At 43.4% G+C, this 19,389-nt stretch overlaps 1 protein-coding gene across 1 annotated transcript in view; it reads right to left on the bottom strand.

Moving 5' to 3' along the window:
* cacna1ab (calcium channel, voltage-dependent, P/Q type, alpha 1A subunit, b) overlaps positions 1 to 19,389 on the bottom strand; it is a 120,616-nt gene that overhangs the window by 54,223 nt on the left and 47,004 nt on the right. The window contains exons 4-23 of the mRNA XM_063884379.1: positions 17,042 to 17,133; positions 16,612 to 16,764; positions 16,227 to 16,414; positions 13,767 to 13,870; positions 13,532 to 13,647; positions 13,374 to 13,418; positions 12,468 to 12,560; positions 11,903 to 12,100; positions 9,519 to 9,631; positions 8,478 to 8,590; positions 8,118 to 8,249; positions 7,932 to 8,004; positions 7,031 to 7,151; positions 6,682 to 6,749; positions 6,462 to 6,568; positions 5,084 to 5,246; positions 2,506 to 3,071; positions 1,835 to 2,121; positions 1,154 to 1,286; positions 937 to 1,066 (exon numbers count right to left, since the gene is read on the bottom strand). Of these exons, the coding sequence (XP_063740449.1) occupies positions 937 to 1,066; positions 1,154 to 1,286; positions 1,835 to 2,121; positions 2,506 to 3,071; positions 5,084 to 5,246; positions 6,462 to 6,568; positions 6,682 to 6,749; positions 7,031 to 7,151; positions 7,932 to 8,004; positions 8,118 to 8,249; positions 8,478 to 8,590; positions 9,519 to 9,631; positions 11,903 to 12,100; positions 12,468 to 12,560; positions 13,374 to 13,418; positions 13,532 to 13,647; positions 13,767 to 13,870; positions 16,227 to 16,414; positions 16,612 to 16,764; positions 17,042 to 17,133 (2,995 nt within the window). The remainder of the gene's footprint in view (positions 1 to 936; positions 1,067 to 1,153; positions 1,287 to 1,834; positions 2,122 to 2,505; positions 3,072 to 5,083; positions 5,247 to 6,461; positions 6,569 to 6,681; positions 6,750 to 7,030; positions 7,152 to 7,931; positions 8,005 to 8,117; positions 8,250 to 8,477; positions 8,591 to 9,518; positions 9,632 to 11,902; positions 12,101 to 12,467; positions 12,561 to 13,373; positions 13,419 to 13,531; positions 13,648 to 13,766; positions 13,871 to 16,226; positions 16,415 to 16,611; positions 16,765 to 17,041; positions 17,134 to 19,389) is intronic.

Raw genomic sequence — 19,389 nt, forward strand, 5'->3', positions numbered from 1 at the left:
CCTGAGTACTTCTACTTTACTCAAGTACAAGACCTGAGTACTTCTACTTTTACTCAAGAACAAGATCTGAGTACTTCTACTTTTACTCAAGTACAAGATCTGAGTACTTCTACTTTACTCAAGTACAAGACCTGAGTACTTCTACTTTACTCAAGTACAAGACCTGAGTACTTCTACTTTACTCAAGTACAAGACCTGAGTACTTCTACTTTACTCAAGTACAAGACCTGAGTACTTCTACTTTTACTCAAGAACAAGATCTGAGTACTTCTACTTTTACTCAAGTACAAGATCTGAGTACTTCTACTTTTACTCAAGAACAAGATCTGAGTACTTCTACTTTTACTCAAGTACAAGATCTGAGTACTTCTACTTTACTCAAGTACAAGACCTGAGTACTTCTACTTTTACTCAAGAACAAGATCTGAGTACTTCTACTTTACTCAAGTACAAGACCTGAGTATATATTTTACATTCCTTTCAGTGTAATTTTTTTCTACAAATCTTTTGTTTGAATATTAATATTTTTTCATATTTTTACTTTATTTTTTGTTAATGTTTGGGAGCCTCAATAATCAACGGCTGGTTTTTATATATCATTTAGTATGTAGCTCAAGAACCACTAGGTGATGCCATCTTTAATACTTCTGTTATACCTGTAAAGGCCAATCATATGCAATGTAAAGATGATATGCTGAACATTATCACACATGCAGCAGTAGTACACGAGCAAGATTAAGACCAATCAGAAGTAACTATCATTATTAATTCTCCTTTAAGACCACGGGCTAATATTAAACCTACGTCTCAGTGAACGTTTCAGTGGACATTTGGCTCATCTTCGTATGCGTTGGAGAGGTTTTATTTTTAAAGGATGTGTTGTAGATGCACACACGTTGTTAGGCGGACAGAAAGACACACAGAGCGATGTCTCACATTGTTTCGTGGTGAATCCGGACTGACAGGGTCCTCTGCAGCCAGCGCGATACTGCTCATGGCGATGACAGACAGGATGCTGAACTCAAAATACTTCAGAGTCAGGATGTAGTGACAGCACCTCCGAAACCTAGTGCGAACACACAGACACATTCACGTGTCGACACAAAGAAAACACACACATTTCCAGGATTAGAGAGGGAAAAGATGTTCATACGGGTTGGTGGTGGACATTATGAAGCAGGAGCTGAAGGGAGGCATGGGTTTGGGTCCGTCTTCGTCCCCCCCCTCGTCCTCCTCCTCCTTCTTCTCCTCGCTTTTCTTCTGGTCCGTGTTGGCGTTCTTGTTCACTGAGCAAAACAAAGAGAGATAGGAATGGAAGGACAGAGAGACAGAAAGAGGTCAGCTTCACCAGAGCAAGACGGTAAACACATGAAACACATCGGCCAGCATTGTATCCCGAACAGAACTGAGTGAGACTGGATTCACACCAGTGTGAGCCAGCAGATCGATGGTTTTAAACAGTGGCACACCACCAGTTTTACATACCAATGCTAGGGTACTACTCCTGACCATTTACATGGACATCTACATCTATACTAGTGCTAGGCGCTGTGGGCTGCCACATGTACGGCGCCAGGGGAGCAGTGTAGCGAACGGTGCCTTGCTCAGGGACACCTCAGTAGCACTTGGTCTTTGAGGACAGTATATCTACAAGGGGTTGAGATCCTGTACTTACTATCTTCACTACCCCACAATGGAAAATCTGACTTAAAAAAGGTGTACATTTAGTGTTGAGTAGGACCTGATCACATAGCCAGACCCCTCTACTCTTTTTTCATAACCTCTAGGGGTTTAGTCTATACGTACACCCTGGTTTAACACCGCAGATGCTCACCTTGCAGGATGGCGTTGGTGGAGGGGTAGGGGTAAACGGGTGGCATGTCTATCTTGGTGTACTCTGGTTTGGCCATGCTCGTGAGGATCAGGCTGTCCATGCTGTGCAGCAGGGTGTGGGTGTCGGCGTCACGACAGTTCAGCAGGTTGTTGACGTGGTCGGGGTGATCCGGTGGTAGGTCGTACGGGTGCTCGTGGGCGCTGGCCAATTTGCTGTTGTTGCGGAAGTTGTCCAGGTCCTCGTTGTACTGCTGGATGGGTCGAGTGGTGGAGAGGCTGTGGTGCTCCCTGATTGAGTAGAAGGGGAACAAAGGACAAGGGATGGAACAGAAGAAGGAATAAAGGGGCAGAGGGGAAGTACAAGGTCTCACTTGAATGATGTGTCTCAATTTGTGTAGTACTCAATCATTTTATCGGGTTAATTAAGCGTGATTTGAGTCAACACTTCCTGATCCGCATGTATTTGGGTAGACCATTCGTGATTTGCCTGCTTTGAATCTGCAAATTTGAGAGGGCGAATGGGTGCGAGTGAGCAAGGGGTCCAGTAGAGGACGTGCCTGTGGTTGTAGGACTAGGGTTAAAATAAGTAACCTTCGCTAATGTGTCAGGTGTCAGGTGCCTTCAAACGCCCGTCAGATAGTTATTGAGACAAACAGATACATATTGACTCACTTTCTAGTGCGATGGTTGCTGTGGCGATGCCGTCTCGACTTCCGTCCCTCCCCTTCCTCGCCTTTCTCACCCTCTCCCTCCGTCCCTTTAGATCGGTGTCTCCGGCCTTCCTCCCCCTCCCTGGCTGCCCTGCGGTGCCGGGACCTCCTGTGTTCGTGGGTCCCCTCCACCCCCTCGGTGTGGTGGGGGGAAACGCTGCGAGCCTCCCTGTTTCGGTGCCGGTGGCCCCGGTGGCTCCTGTGGCCGTGCCTCTCCTCCCCTGGCTGGACCTCCACGTTTCCCAGAGATGTGCAGCTGAAGCCATGCTCCATGCGGGTCTGCGTCGGCTGGCTCGTCTCTACGGTCTCCGACCCGTTGGCTTTCTGGTGGTGGTGGTGGTGGTGCCGGTTGTGGTGGGTGGCTCGGCGGTAGTGGTCGATGTCCTGGCGCTGGTACTCCTGGTCCAGAGGCAGGTCCCCGGGCTGGGTTTTGTTGGTGTTGTTGTTGCGGTTGTCCGTTGGGTTGACCACCAGAGGCCGGTCCAGGTGGGTCTTCATGTCACCGCGAGCTTTCCTTGGGATGGCCACCTGGGTGGGGTCAGCAAGGTAGCAGATGGGTGAGTAGGGGCAACTGGAGGTACATCATAAAGGGTTCCTACACAGAATCCCAAATACAAATTCCCATTACAGTACCTATTGGCCTCGTTGCTACCACGCAAATACTGTGGAACTATTGAATTACTCAAACTGAATAAATAATGTTCCAATGGCTTCTGAGGATTATCCACAAACTCCATAACGATGTTTCATAAGATATATGCATTTGAATTTTTACACAGATGTAAATCTAATATACATTCACACTAGTATATAAGATGCCATCCTTAAATCAAAGGTGATTATAAGTTCGCAGTTTCAGTTAAGGCGGATGTTGAATGGTACAAATATTTGGAGTAAGCCCAAAAGCAAAGATGGACTCCGGAGTGTAGATGTACGTTTCTGCTCAGCTGGGTTTTAACAGTTTTCAAACAGCAGAGGCGCATCCAAATACATCACAACTGCATTACAATTTGCATTTAGATTCAATGCTGGCAGAAAGGACAACTCTGACCTCTATTGAGACAGTTTATACGTCAGTTTACCCAAAATAAACCCAGAGTTTGCCGCATTTTTACAAACCACCCCCTGCTGTTCCCTCCCCTGAACAGTCCACCATTTTTGGCTCAAGATGAACAATCTGAAATCTAAACTGTCATGAATCTTTTCCACAAAATGGCAAACAGCCCCAGCTGTAAATATCACACAGCCTTTTCCTTTGACTCCTCATCTTCCTTTTGGATTTCTGTTTTGAAGTGCGCTACACTTCCCCTCGCTCCAGTTTTGAGGCTGCTGCTTTCTTTGGGTACAGCTCTGGATTTCTCTGCATGCCCCACTTTAATAATGCATCGCTCCCAAGCACGCAGCTCTAAGCCGTCCCATATAGCAGCAGCGAGCGCAGTCACAACACTCTTTCGCCGGCTTAAAGGGACATTACACCAAGGAATAAAAACATCTGTGAAGTGCAGCATGACCCAGAACACACAGTGGTGAAGAAGCAGGTCAGAGCCTTGTGTTAGTCTAGTGTTTCTGATGCAGATCAGTAGGAAATGTTCCGTATTTACAGTAAATTAAGGCAGTGCCCTTACAAGTTGGAGCTTTTGATAACAATTTCCAAGAGGACCAGATCTAAAGTGCATTATGAGGGGGTGTATAGTAAAAATAATGCTTCTTGACAACACTTACTACACTTAACTTTAGACTAACAATGACATGTTGTGACGAAGCATGCTGTGCCTAACAAGCTGTGGCTATAAGGACTTTGATTGCAAAATTTGACTTAACCTTACTAATCCTCCTCCTTGGGATTAATAAAGCATTTTGATTGACTGATGTATTGATTGATGATTATAAATGCATCAATATTGACTTATCATATACATATAACGCTACTGCATGGACTGCTATAGTATACTGTGTTCTTGTTGATAACATGTCTTACTTTAGACACCTATAATTAATAATAAGCATCAATAATGTTCTTTGGCTGTTGATGTAGTGCATCGGAAAGCTTTCTCTGTTTTTGTATGCATCGTTAGTATGGTCTTAAAGCACTGCACATGCATTTTGATTCCTTTATGAAGGTCTTTATGATGCGCTGTAGATGTGGACAACGTTATAAATTGGGAATCAGCAAAACAAGATTTCCAGCTTGTGTTAAATTTGTCTTTTATAAACAGATTTTCACAACAGAATGGCAAAACGCATTGGTAACATGGCAAGCAACCAGGCTGTCCTTCAAATAAACAGTGTATTCAATGTAATATATTGACCAGAAGCCTCTTAACTTGGGGATCTACTTGTATTATTACTTAAATGCAGCTTAATGTTAAATCATCTTTCTAGATAAACAAGGATATCATTTAATCTCAGGATCAACTTTAAAATCTTTGCACTAATCCAAGTCTTCTTGAACAACTGACAAACACTCTCAGGTTCACTTTCTCCTCTAAAAGTTAGACCCATGTTGTGATGTATTGGGGGTGGGTTAACAGCGTCCTTACCCCTTCTTCGCCTTCGCCCCCCACCTTCCAGTCCTCCTGCTCCAGCTCGTTGTAGAGCGCCTCGCGGCTTGTCATCAGGTTCTGCCGGCGGATCTCGCTCGTCCTCTGCTCCCACACCGACTTGCTGCCCGACTTGGAGATGTTGTTCTTCTGCTGCTCCTTACTGTGGGGGGAGTAAACAGGGGGAGGGGGGGACAAAGATGGAGTAACGTGAAACAGGGTAAAGGCAACAGAGATGGCACATAAATAATGTTCATTTAGTTCATTGGTATGTATGTTAGTTTACTCGTTTTATGTAACAATGTTCTCTCTACACTGTCCATTTTCTCTCTGTGGGACAAATCAAGGGTCTTTATTCCACATTTCACATCAATAATACAGGAAATAACTTCAGTAGAAGAAACAATAAAGCTAAAGTAGCTATAAAAGTACCCAAGCAGCAATTTCAACGTGTGAGTGAACAAAATCTGAACTGAGAAATAGAACAATGACATTCATCGAGCTCCAAAACCACCAGCAGCAGCAGAAGTGCAAACAGCATGCAGTGTGTTCACATTGAATATGAATTACACAGTGCTCCAATTAGAAGTTGTAAATACTTGTGTGAATATAGGAGAATGAATCAAATATTGCATTTGGAAAAGCGGGATTTATCTTATATTTGAGGACCATACAGTGCACGCTACTTGCAAATAGTGCATGTGCTACTTGCAAGACTGAGATGAAACTCACCCTGGACTTATGCATTTATTCCTGATTTACCGTCTTCAAAACACACTGTTTGGATTGTATAACCTATAGAAAGGCCGCTACAGAGAATGATTGACAAGTCCTAATTGACAAGCAGAACTGCAGCACAAAAAAAACCTCAAGCTTCTAATCTTGCGATCAAAGTCCGGAGACTTCTAAAGGAGCAGCGGGGTTTTTGTGAGCAGCGTTTTGATGCGTCCCATTGTCAGCGTTTCTGCTGCCAAGAGCAGATTCTACAGACTGTCCGCCTCTCGCCGCTCTCCACTTCACAAAGCCCCGAATCTGTTCCTTTCACTCCCAGAACAATCGCTTAATCATATTTTAGAGGATGAGAACGCGGGGAGAGTGTGATAGTGGGTGTTTGTGTGTGTGTGTGTGTGTGTGTGTGTGTGGGTGTGTGATGTGTGCTTGAATGCCTGCCAATCACAGCTGTTAGGAAAGACCCAGTGCTTTCTGTGTGTGCAACTATACAAAAACACCGTTAGAAAGAAAGACTTTTGTCCAGAAGTGTGTGTGCATGTGTGTGTGAAAATAATGTTGACTAGTATTTTGTATTCATGTACAGATTAGGTGTTGTATTTATGTATTATTTGCATGTCTTTATGTTTTAATAAGTGTGTGTACTCACGCAGCGATAGACAGGTTGGCTGCAGACAGCGGGCTAACTTCTGCTACCTCCTTAGCCTTCTGCATAGCTGTCTTCTGATTGGCCGCTTCCTCCTGTTCTTCTTCGTCCTGTTGGAGAAGAGAGTCAACTGTCAAAACATTTTCTACTTTTTTAAATACTTTTCCCCCAAAATATAAGGAGAAAATGCATGTTTTCCGGTTGGATCCTTGATGGTTCGTACCTTGGTGAGCTCCTGGGCGTTGGCCAGATTGTCCACAGCGATGGCCAAGAAGACGTTAAGCAGAGTGTCTGAGGAGGCAGGAGTTAAGGAGGAATATCGATGCAAGACAACAGGAGAGGAATCTGACAGGTTCTTAAGGAATGGAGGAGATAGGGGGAAAATAGGGATTGAGCGGCTGATACAGAAAAGGAGAGACAGGAAGTGGAAGTCTTCTGCAAAGATTCAGAACTCAAACAGACGGAATCTAAATTTCATCACACGCTGTCTTTGTATTTACATGCATGCTTATTGTGTGTGAGTGTGTGTGTGTGTGTGCGCGTGTGTGTGTCTGAACGTGCAGAGAGGATACAGTTGCCGAAAAGCGTGAGGACAATGAAGAAGATGGAGAACACCATCCCCTTGTCGTTCACTCCTCCCTGGGAGTGGATGCCGTCATACATCACCATGTTCCAGTCCTCGCCTGTCAGGATCTATACACACACACACACACACACACACACACACACGGTAAAAAAAGATCAACAGATTACATCCTACCGGTTTGATGGATACAGGGCTCTTCAAAAAATACAAAATACAAAGTTATAGGTATTTAAACAGAAAAGCATGTTCAAATTATGTGAAGTATATTTTAAATACATTCATTGAATATATTTAAGGGTGTCAATTACTCTGCCCAAGTCTTAAGTAGTTTCACCACTTAATAAGGGACGCATTTCCACCTTAATATTACCAAAGAAATCAGAAAAAAATGCTTTTATTTTTATCTAGAGAAATGATTTTGATACAAGCATTAGATACAAAATAAATGAACCATTACCAATTAACCACTTCATTTAAAACAGCATTTCAATGTTTACACACACACACACACACACACACACACACACACACACACACACACACACACACACACACACACACACACACACACACACACACACACACACACACACACACACACACACACACACACACACACACACTTGCCTCTGAGTCACTCAAAAAACAAATGGCTCTGCACAAAAGCGGCGTCTCTCTCTGAGCGTAGAGCAACATGACAAAATGATGACACGACAACAATGGCCGTCATTAAATACCTCTCTCCAAAAGAGCTTCAGCCGTCCTCAAAACGTACATGAGTGTGTGTGTGTGTGTGAGTGTGTGTGAGTGTGCTAACAGCAGTCATGTTGGGAAAATACAACAAGTCATTGCTGACTTTCAGCCTCAATGGTGTCTCTTTCTCTCACCTGAAACACCGTCATGATGGCTGCTGCGAACGTGTCAAAGTTAGTGGGCGGGGTTCCTGTGTCAAAGTTGAATCTGAGAGGAAGAAGAAGGAAGAGGAACACCGTCAGGATCACACACACACACACAGATAGAGAGACACAAGTTAAATCAGAGAAATGTGTTAGGATATTAGGTTTGATACTGACTGTCCTCCGAACAGCTGCATCCCCAACAAGGCAAAGACCACGATGAAGAGGAAGAGGAGGAACAGCAAACTAACGATGGACTTCATGGAGTTCAGCAGAGAGACCACCAGGTTACGGAGAGGAGCCCAGTACCTGAGGAGGAAGAGGAGGAGAGGGGTTAGAGGAGGAAGGTAGAAAGAGATGAAGTAGAAGCAAAGACATAAAAAAAGAAGAGAACAGAAAATAAATGTTTCACGGATAAACTGGGATTTTAACCTCACTCTCTCTCCATGCTCCTCGTATACGCTGTCATTCGTGCATGCTGATGGGTACTGTAAGAGTGTGTGTGTGAGAGAGAGAGAGTGAGAGACAGGAGCTTACTTGGTGACTTTGAATATGCGGAGCAGTCTCAGAGCTCGTAACACACTGATCCCAAAAGATGTTCCCGGTTTGATGGTGGCCCACACCACCTCAAAGATACTGCCCACTATGACCTGCACAGACAGACAGACACACACACACACACACACACACACACACACACACACACACACACACACACACACACACACACACACACACACACACACACACACACACACACACACACACACACACACACACACACACACACACACACACACACACACACACACACAATTTAAAATAAACATAATCAATATATAAATATAAATATAAATATCATCAGCAAAAAATATTTGAATAAACAATTTCAATATCCAGAGTAAGTCCGTATACACGATATAAAACCAACGCACTAATAAAAAAACATGAACACGGGATACTACTTATATTAAACTTGTTTGAATCTGCAAAAGCTGCAAAAGCTGCACAAGTTTTGGAGGGAATTCCATTATTTAAGTCCGTAAAACATACTTTCATATTATATTTCACACAGGATTATTTAAATAATGGTCCCCGTGATAAACGTTGAATGAAATCGCACGTAGACTACGCTACAGTACACGTTGGCTAAATGTGTCAAAATGTAAACCGGTTCTAAATAAACTCAACTTTCTCCGTCTCTAATCAACTGAAGATCCTGCAAACTCTTCTTGGCTTGTTCGCTCAGTGTTATATAAATAATAACTGAAGTCAATCCAAAAACAAGGGGCAAAGCTCTAGGTAGTGCACGTCAACATGCAATATGAAATGATCAGCCAATCAGCTTCTGCAACGACGTGTCAGCATTATGAAATCATCATCAGTCAGCTCCTCGTTCAGCCGCCGCAGCGACACCAGAACATCTATTCCTCTGATCCGCTGATTAAACGCAGTGTTGGATTTGTCATCAAAACCTGATCGTTATGAGTGTGTGTGTGTGTGTGTGTGTGTGTGTGTGTGTGTGTGTGTGTGTGTGTGTGTGTGTGTGTGTGTGTGTGTGTGTGTGTGTGCACTCACCACGCAGTCGAAGCAGTTGAAGGACGAGTGCAGGTACGGCTGCAGACCCAGACCGTACATCTTGATGCACATCTCAGACATGAACAACGCCAGGAAGATAAACTCTGCATAGACTGGAGGGGGGAGAGAGAGGGGAGAGGAAAGAAGGGAGGGAGGGAAAGGACAGAGGAAAAAGGGAAAGGTGGAAAGAGGAAGAGATATAAAGAGGAGGGGGGAAAGGTAGAGAGAGAAGGAAAGTGGGGAAGAAAGAGAAAGATGGAGGGGTATAAGGAAGAAAAATAATGGAGGGGGAGAATTAAAGGAAGGGAGGAAGAAAAAAGGAGGGTAAAAGAAGGGAGAAAAAAAGAAAGTGGGATGAAGCAGAGAGACAAATAAAGGAGGGAAGGAAAACAGAGAGTATACGGAGAAGAATAAAAAAAAAAGTATATGAGCGAGGAAGCAGAAGAGAGAGAAGGAAACAAGGGAGGAAGCAGAAAGACAGAAGGAGAGGCGGGGAGTAAAAGCAAGAGAGAGAAAAGTAGGAAAGAGAAGGGAGAGAGAGCGATAGAAGGAAAGGAGAGGGGGAGGAAGCAGAAAGCGAGCATATAAGGAAGTAGAAAGATGAAATAGAGAAGGAAAGGAAGGGCGAAAGAGAGAGGAAGTGCAGGGAGCATGGAGAGGAGGGAGGAAGAAGAGACCATTGATATGAGAAAAATGTAGGAAATGGGTGAGATGGGGGACAGAAGGGAAGGTGAGAATGAAAGAGGGTGAGGTCATGAAGAGATAATGAAGGGAATAGAAAAAGGAAGGAGGCAGAGGAAATACAGAGATACAGGGAGAGAAGTAAGATAAAGAGAGAGAGAGGAGAGGAGAAGGGGAGAGAGAGAGAGAGAGAGAGAGAGAGAGAGAGAGAGAGAGAGAGAGAGAGCGTTAGATGAGTGGAAGTCAATAGTGGCGGAGTCCAGCGGGGGATGACAGGCTGCTGATGAATGGACTCCATCAGCAGCTACAGCCTCATATGCTAATGACACTGGACACCAGCCAACGTGTGTGTGTGTGTGTGTGTGTGTGTGTGTGTGTGTGTGTGTGTGTGTGTGTGTGTGTGTGTGTGTGTGTGTGTGTGTAGAAGTCAAATAAAGAATGGAATAAGCTGATTGTGAAATACATCACTGTAGTCATTGATACGGGTGAGTCGTTCCAACCCGTAGCAAGGTGTCCGTTCTCGCTTTGTTTATGAACAGTTAAATGTGCTGCTTCATCGCTCAGGTTGGACGTATTGGATTCTAATTTCTGTGCACATCACGGAGAACAGTTTAAAGGTACGTTTCTCTCGTACTGGAAACGTTTAATGTATTTCTTTTCATCCCTAAGGACAAACAGGACTGGCCAATCAGGAGAAGCAGACCCTAATCTGTACAGTATAAACTGGAGGGTAATTGCTACTGATCTTAGGTGGGACAGGATCAGTGTGGTGGGTCGATGTTTAGGCATGAGATGGTGCACATTCATCTTGGATTCACCCAGTGTTCCCGTAGACTCCAGTAGAGGGTGTGTGAGTAACAACGAAGGTTACATAGTGTAACCCTAGTTATAAAGACACAGGGGGAGCGAAAGCCAGAGGAAGTGGGGCGGACGTTGAAGCACATTTTTGCTGTGGCCAAATGGGGGTACTACCACTTCCATGTCAGTCTGTGATCCCATTGCCTTTATCAAGATAGAGGCATCTGTGAATCAGCCAACACTTCAATGGCTTTTATTTGATGTCATTAGCTGTAAAATAAGTTAAATGCCGACTCCAGAGTTAATTTCCTTCTTCCATCGTACTAAACCTAGACAGAAAAGAGCGAAAGAGCATATCGGAGGTGCTTAGCGGAAACCCAAAAGCACATGCTGTCTGGGTCCAACATTTTCGTATGATCTGGGTAATTTTGTTCTCGAGTCAAGCCATTTCGGATTCATGCAACTAAGCAACTTTCATGGGGATGAAGGTGGACATGCCTCCAATGCTGTCTCCTCTTTATACATCCTTGGCAGAGACCTCTATAAAGGGTCCCTTCTCTCCTATGCTGCTCGTTAAATAAGGGGGTAGGATAACCATCAACGGTGTAGGTGCCTTGGTGGTTCAATTGTATTCGGGTAGGACGAACACTTGATGTGATTTGAGATAGTATAGTAACACACAAAAAGTTCAAGAGGAAGCTCCTCTTATGCTCATAGAACCAGGGTTACAGTACATAACCTTCAATTTACCAGCTACAAGTATGATCAATGAAATGGGCTTTTTATTCGACCTGGTAAGGGGGCATAACATTTCTGAGGGGATATAGAATTGATCACAGTTTGGCAAACACTGATGTACAGTACCTGATGTATATTGAGTGTGTCGTGTGTGTGTGTGTACTTACAGAGAAAGTCAGAGAGCACCTCAGGCTGGTTGTAGTGCACCGCGGCCACACACATGGTGTTGAGGCCCACCAGGCAGAGCACCGTCCAATAGAAAGCCTGAGTCTTCACCATCTTGCGGATGAAGAATCGAAAACGTCGCTCCCTTTTATTGTAGTTGGAGCCGTCTATCCCGCCCTTTAAACTGGAGCGGGCAAAACCTGGCGGGGAGGGGCAGGACAGGATGAAGTTACATTTGATTCTATCGTTTGTGATTTGGGGTTTGTCCAAGCCTTTCAGTCATCTTAACTTTTGTTTCCAACCAAGGATCTAAACAGAAGCTCTATCCCGCCAATTACACAACCACGTTACTGGATATAAAGCTCATCATCGACATAAGGTTAATTTTGCCTGTTAGTCTAATGTTTTGCTTCTTATTCACTGTAGATATACTAACATTTAACGAGCCAAAGTGCCTTTGTTTGCTTTACAAATAACAGGAACTTCTCACCTGAACCCAACCGACTCCAAAAGGCTGAGACCGTCCTAAAATAAGTTGTTATCCCCCATCTCACTGTTTTTTCTTACCCACTGCATCCCCCATGTTGTCCTCTCCCTCCTCAGGGTTCAGCAGCTCTGTCTTGTTGTTTTTGGTTTTGATGGTCGGCCTTCGCCTCGTTCCTGGCAAAGAGAAACACAAAGAATAGTGTCTTCATCAGTATCTTTACACCTGCATATCTCAAATTATTATGTCTGTCACTTGTAGGTGTTTTATGCAAAACTCAACCTTTAACTGAGCAGTTCTGGCTGACTTTGCTGAAAGTAGTATATGCAAATGAATCATATTTATCTTTCCTCCATACTGAAAGAAACCCAGAGCTCCTCGCTCAATTGTCGGCGAAATTTCACCAAATGACGCGTTGCACTTTTGTTCCAACTTCCGATTCTTGCAGAAACTTCAGCTTTTTAGTTTGAGTTTTTGGATCGGTGTTTCTGGGCTTCTTGTCTGGGCCAGAATAGAGTGCAGAGGAACAATCATGCATTGCCAACCAGTAATGATAGCAATGCAAAGACCCCAATGCATTGTGGTTGTTGTAGTTGTTAACCACTTAAGAGGGAAAAGGGAATAAACCAGTTTTTTCACCAATTTCAAACAAATGTGTTTGCATTTCTACACCGTGTGCAGCCCACATTAATAAGCAGCCCATCTCCCCTGAGGTGTTTAGCACTTTTAGCTAAAGACAATGCTAAAACATGAACCAAACTAACTGAGCCATTTAGACGAGCACGTTTAGATCTTTTAGAAATAGAATCATTATTTTTCGGCTGTTCTAATTCTACAAATTGAATGTCTCCTTATGATGTATCACTATGTATTTCTGACTTCCTCTATCTCCATGTGCTGTAGACCTGTCTTTATACTGACTGGCTCGATTCTGTGTCACTTAAAGTAAACAAACACCATAAACAAAGATAGAGAAAAAGGAAAGTTACCATCAAAGTTCCCTGTGACGTCATCCTCAGACAGGATCACCTCTTCTGAACATAAGGGGAATAAGACGTCAATACACCGCATTTCTATTCAGTTGTCTTTCTACAACGAGCAGTGTGTGTGTGTGTATGTTTGAGTGTGTGTGTGCGTGTGCATTGACCTGCTTTGCAGATCCACTCCAGGTATCCGTTGAGCTCCCTCTCAATCTGCTGCTGTCGCCTCAGCTTTAGGAACTCGCTCCGGTTCTCCACCCGCTCTCTCTCTTTGGCAAATTCACTGTAGGACGCATTATTTGAATTTCATTTTGCTGATTTCAATCAAACTAAACACAACATATAAACCAACCAGAGCGTGGAGAAGGAAACAGTGTTGTATAGAATGAAAATGGTGGTTACCCTGAGAGTACACCCAGCACCAGGTTGAGCATGAAGAAGGAGCCGATGATGATGAGGGGGATGTAGTACATCCAGTTCCAGGCACTGCCCTCCACATTATTACTCTGCAGGAGGGGGGGGGGTACAGACAGATACTCAGACAGAGGTATTACTGGTCATCTAAAATGTAACATTGTGTTTAATCAAGACTTTTGACAACCTGAAAGTTCAGAAATTCTTTACTTTTAATGAACCTTTGCTGTACTTTTCTCTCAGTTCTAATATTTGATCTATGATATGCACTGATTACACCCCTCAGTATAACACAGCCTTGGTGAAGGTTCATTATTAAATACTTCCTGTACCAAAGGATGTCATGAAAACCTATACTTCAGCACCAACTCAATCAATGGTACATTTCTGCAAAGGTGATGTAGGTTACTTTGTTTTCTTCAGTATATAAGTACTATTTTTAGGGCTGTCAGTCGATCAAATATTTTTATCGACTGACTGTTTTTAAATCGTTTTTCTCTAATAACGCTAAATTGTAAATAAGAAATCCACGTTGACCTCAGTGAGGGTAGAAAGTTAACGTTAGCTGTAGTAGTCAGTACAATCCTGGTTGGCTGTAATAAAGCTAACAGCTAATGCTAACGTAGTTTCTATTGAGTTATGTGTTAAAGCTCTATTCGGCAAGAGTTTGTAATGGAGAGGTTTAAATTATTACGTGTTTAAAATGTTCTTTTGACGAGAACCAGGACGTAATACAGTTGATTTTTTACAGCCAGATAAAATAGATGTTAGCATACGACCTGTTCAGTGTGCAAACTGTAATAAAGCGCTGTGGACTGATTAGCATGGGATGCTTTGGGTTAAATGTGTTGTATTGTGATTTCCCAACTGCTTTGGGATATTTATTGAAAAGTTCTCAGCAAAATACAAGTTTTTTTTTTCTAATTCTTAAATTTAATAAAACATGTTTATTATAATTTGATTGTTTTTTCCATTTATGTTTGAATGCTAACGTCTTCTGTTTTGCAACTTTAGCTGTATTGCACAGAAACCAACCATATATTCAACAAGCTGGGTTAGGGTTAGGGGTATTATACTGGCTCAGGAGTGACTATCATGTGCAGAGACTTAGTATTTGCATGCAGAAACAACAACAAAGAGACGCGCCATGTGCAGTGTGACATTCCTGCATCTCCTGCTACACACACATCGATTGCAGCGAGGTGTCAGGAGAGCATGTCAACAGCAGCAACATTGACTGACACCGTGTCACTTCAGCCAGCTGACAATCAGAGAAATCAGGTTACTGCAGGATATTGTGTGTCTGTTAGCGTGTGAATGGGACTATCAGCTGATTATTATCTGCTGCTGGAGGGCCGTGTGCAGGTTTCCATACTGCATGGTACAGAGCGAGCGGCCTGTTCTCTATTAAACTTTCATTGGTTTCCTCCTGACTGCCTGTGTGAGTGTGGAAGTCAGCCTCCATCCATCAGAAAAGATGTTAAATATAGAGCGAGACGGACCAGAATAGAGAGTGGAAGAGAAGGAGGCGGGGAGGGAGGGAGGGAGAGCCACTCCGAAAGGCAGGAAAAGGACAGATGAGATAAAGGAAGTCAAACAGAGAGCGATAAAGGGAGAGAAGGATGCAAAATGGGTTTTGGACAGATAAATGGTGTTTTGAATCAAATCTTAAACTACTTTAAGCCTCATTTAGCTGAATGAAATCCAAGCAAATCACTGTTGGATGTGTGTGTGATGGGAGGTGCCCTAAAGATATTGGGCAATCCAAATCAAATCTTAAGAGACATTACTAAAAATGCAAAGACAATTGCAACCATGACTTGAGACATATCCAACTGTGAGAAAAAGGGACCAGATTTGTGGTTTGTGAGGAATAAATAGCAACCAATACTTGTCCTAGTTTTGGCATTTTCTTCGATTAAACTTTACCCACAAGGCTGCGTTCAGACCAACAACAACAATGCTTCAAACACTATTTCCTCACTTGGTTCAAAGAGGCTGAGAGGGCATTTTTTTGGCTTTTTGCTGATCGATCCAAACTCATTTTTCTATGTGGCTACCTCGTTAGCGTTACTTCCTAAAAGCCATGTCTGTTCTTGATTAAAAGAGACACAAATCTGTATGTTAGGATCATTTCAGCCAAGTCTGTTAAGCATGGTTCACAGTTCATAGTTAAAAGACACTGCTAAGCACATTGTTGTTCGTTGACTGTATTTCCAGGAATGGTATATATGAAGCCTGTTTGTAATTCGATGGTTGTTCATGGAGACAGCTTTAATGCAATCCAGTGTTAACATTTTCTGAGGATTTTTGCTTTAACTGGCTTTCTGCTTTTCATTCAACTATAAAACTGTATTTGTTCAAGTTAATTACGTGGCATTGTGGGTACTCGATGTTGTACTGTAAACCAAAAAGGCAGGGCTAGTCTCATTCAACAGGCTGACTCACGAAGTAGAGCATGTCGGTCCATCCCTCCATGGTGATGCACTGGAAGACGGTGAGCACGGCGAACAGGATGTTGTCGAACTGGGTGATGCCGTAGTTTGGACCGATCCAGCGTCTTTCACATACCGTGCCGTTCGGACACATCCGCGACGGCAACTCTTGTCCGCACGGCATACTGGTTACTTGCTCTCCTGATCCAAGAGACAAGAATCCACCGTTATATGATGCAACTCCTAAATGATTTTGTTCATCTGTATGCTGAAACCTGATTGGGGGCACCTTTTTCAGTAAAAGCATCACCAAAGCAATGCATTTTAATATGGATGAACTAACCAGAAGAAGAAGACCTCAGTGAGAGCCTTACAAAACACATTTCCGTATGTCTTACGTGTGACTTTGTCGTAGCAGGTCGTGTGGAACTTTCCCATGTAGAACTCCAGGCCGATGATGGCGAACATGAGGATGGCCACGAACAACAGCAGGCCGATCTGCAGCAGGGGGATCATAGCCTTCATAATGGACTTGAGCACCACCTGCAGGCCTAGAGGACACAAACAGAGGACATGCTTGAAGCACAATCAATAATGCTTCTAAATATAAGATGTAGGATGCATTCATGAGTAAAACGTGGACTAATTCGATGTGTTTTATGTCCAGCCATTACACTCTAAGAAACTGTAGTTCGTCAATGATATATTTCTTTCTAAATAATAGTGGTATTCAGTCTTATCAAACTTCAAGATATGACCGAGACTCTCACAGTAGTTGAAGCGTACAGTGGCAGGGTGGACACAGAAAACACAGAGCAAAGCACTTACTGGGAATCCCAGACACCAGTTTGAGGGGTCGAAGCACTCTGACGGCTCGGAGCGTCCTCAGGTCGAGCTGAGACCCCACTGACGACAAAATACTGCAAGAGAGAGGGACAGAAAACAGAAAGCAACTTCCGTTTAGGAGGCTATTACTTCCAAAGTCATCTTATTTGCTTAAAAATGCACCAAGTTGTTTGATTTACAGCTGGATTGTTTGAGTCTTAAAACACTGCCTGACCAATATGCCTGATGTTGGCGTGTATAATCTGCCCAGCAAAGACAATTCAATGTGTTCACAACAAAGCCATTTGCTTTAACCGCATTCTTCCACTGCACCTGGACATACACGTACTAAGAGGAGTTAGGAGGGACCAGGACTGAACACGGGAGTAGTAATTAGGGTTAGGGTCAGGGTTGGACCATGGACCTGTACACTCATTCAAGACAAATATATAACTCGCTTCCTTCCTAACTTTCTACGGTTCAATGGCAACAGAGCAAAGGAATCCTGATGACAGCGCACCTTTGGATAAGTATGTGGCCAGTCAGAGTGGATGTTGATGTGTTTGTCAAAAATTCCCAAATATTTTGAAAAAACAACATCTATAAATGTATGAAATCTGCAGTCGTACACTTTGGACATTTTAAGTTACAACCCAATTAAACATTGGACCATCTGTACACATCATACAGGGACGAGTATTGAGCTTTTGAAATAATATCCCTAGCTACCTTTCAAACTTTCTGCAGTTCAATCTGAAGATTGGATCACATTGAGCGTTTAAAAGCTCTAAAGAAAGTGGACCTTGAGTGGAGTTTACCAAACGTCAAATTCCCAAATCTTAAGACGAAACAACAGTATTTGTATTTGAGTTTCAAGAGAAGAGAGAAATCGTACACTTTGACACGTGAACGCCACAAATTGCAGGTCTCAACCCAATTTATTGAACTTAAAAGTACCCATTATGACTAAGGTTCAATTGACTCAGTAGCTCTTTTCACTAATGCCTCATTTGACATCTTTGTCATCATGTGTCATGAGACACGCCTCCCTGTATGTGTGTGTGTTTGTGTGTGTGTGTGTGTGTGTGTGTGTGTGTGTGTGTGTGTGTGTGTGTGTGTGTGTGAAACTGTCGTGTAAAGGCAGCCAGAGACAGGTTGGAAATTTCCATGCTCAGTCTCGTACGGGGGCGGAAGGCAGGGTCTGTCCAATGCGAGGGAAAGGGGGAGTGTGGGGGTGTAAAGAGGGGATGCTCTGAGGAGGAGGAGGAGGAGAGAGAGAAACAAGGAGGAGGAGGAGGAGGCAGAGGAGGTGCACAATACATGGACCTCACTTTCTGCCTTAAGTCAGATGTACTCAACAACGTCTGATCATCAAATCAATTATGAAAGAGGGGCACGGGCCAAAAATCTGTCCCACCTAGAGGATAGCTGTCCCTTAGATCAAATATACCTGATTATGGGATGTGCATTTATACAATACAAAGTGAGAGAATAGAAATAAATGACATTAGAACATCACTTCATAACAGGTAAAGGCACAAGAGGGGCAACGACAGTGAAAATGGATGGAGCTACATTTTAAATCTGGCATCTCTTCCTCCCTTCATCCCTCTTCCTGTTCTAACCCCACCTTCCTCCTCCTCCTCCTCCTCCTCCTCCATCTGTCTCCAGGTTGGTTGCTAATTCCAGTAAGAGGTCATTTATTAACAGACACAGCACCGGCAGCCAAGCCCCTCATTCCCTCAATGGCTTTTTAACGGCCACAGCTAAAGGCCACGCTGCAGACCTGAAAACACCGGCGCTCAGCAGAAGCAGCAAACAGCCTGAGGTCCAGTAAAGACCCGGCAGACACAGGCTGTAGATCACGGTCCGACATGTGTCTGAGTAAATGAGAGCACACGACAAGGTGGAAATAACCACATGTGGTCTGAATCTGTAGTGTGATTTTTAAATGTGTTTATTTTTCCATGACTGTATAAACAGTTAAAAAGGCCCTACAATGATTTTGTTTTTTTCCCTTTCCTGTAGTGTGTTGTATAGGTTTTAGTGCATGTAAATGGTCTGCAACTCCAGAGGGAGGTTCTCTCCAACACACTCACCCCCCGCCTGAAACGCCTCCATTGGACTCCTTTTTTTAACTTCGGAGACACAGTGACATCACTATGGAACACTTTTGCGCTTAAATTGGCTAGTGCTAGGACACTGCACCTGATAGGCTAAGGGGCGGGACATGTCTAAGTGGTTGGCCAATCACAACAGAGCCAGGAGAGATATCATTTTATTTCACAATTTGACTTTATACATTATATGTGTTATTATTTGATGTATTTCCTGTTTTATTATTTATATTT

The sequence above is a fragment of the Eleginops maclovinus genome, chromosome 5 (assembly GCF_036324505.1).
Source record: "Eleginops maclovinus isolate JMC-PN-2008 ecotype Puerto Natales chromosome 5, JC_Emac_rtc_rv5, whole genome shotgun sequence".
In the NCBI taxonomy this organism is placed as follows: domain Eukaryota; kingdom Metazoa; phylum Chordata; class Actinopteri; order Perciformes; family Eleginopidae; genus Eleginops; species Eleginops maclovinus.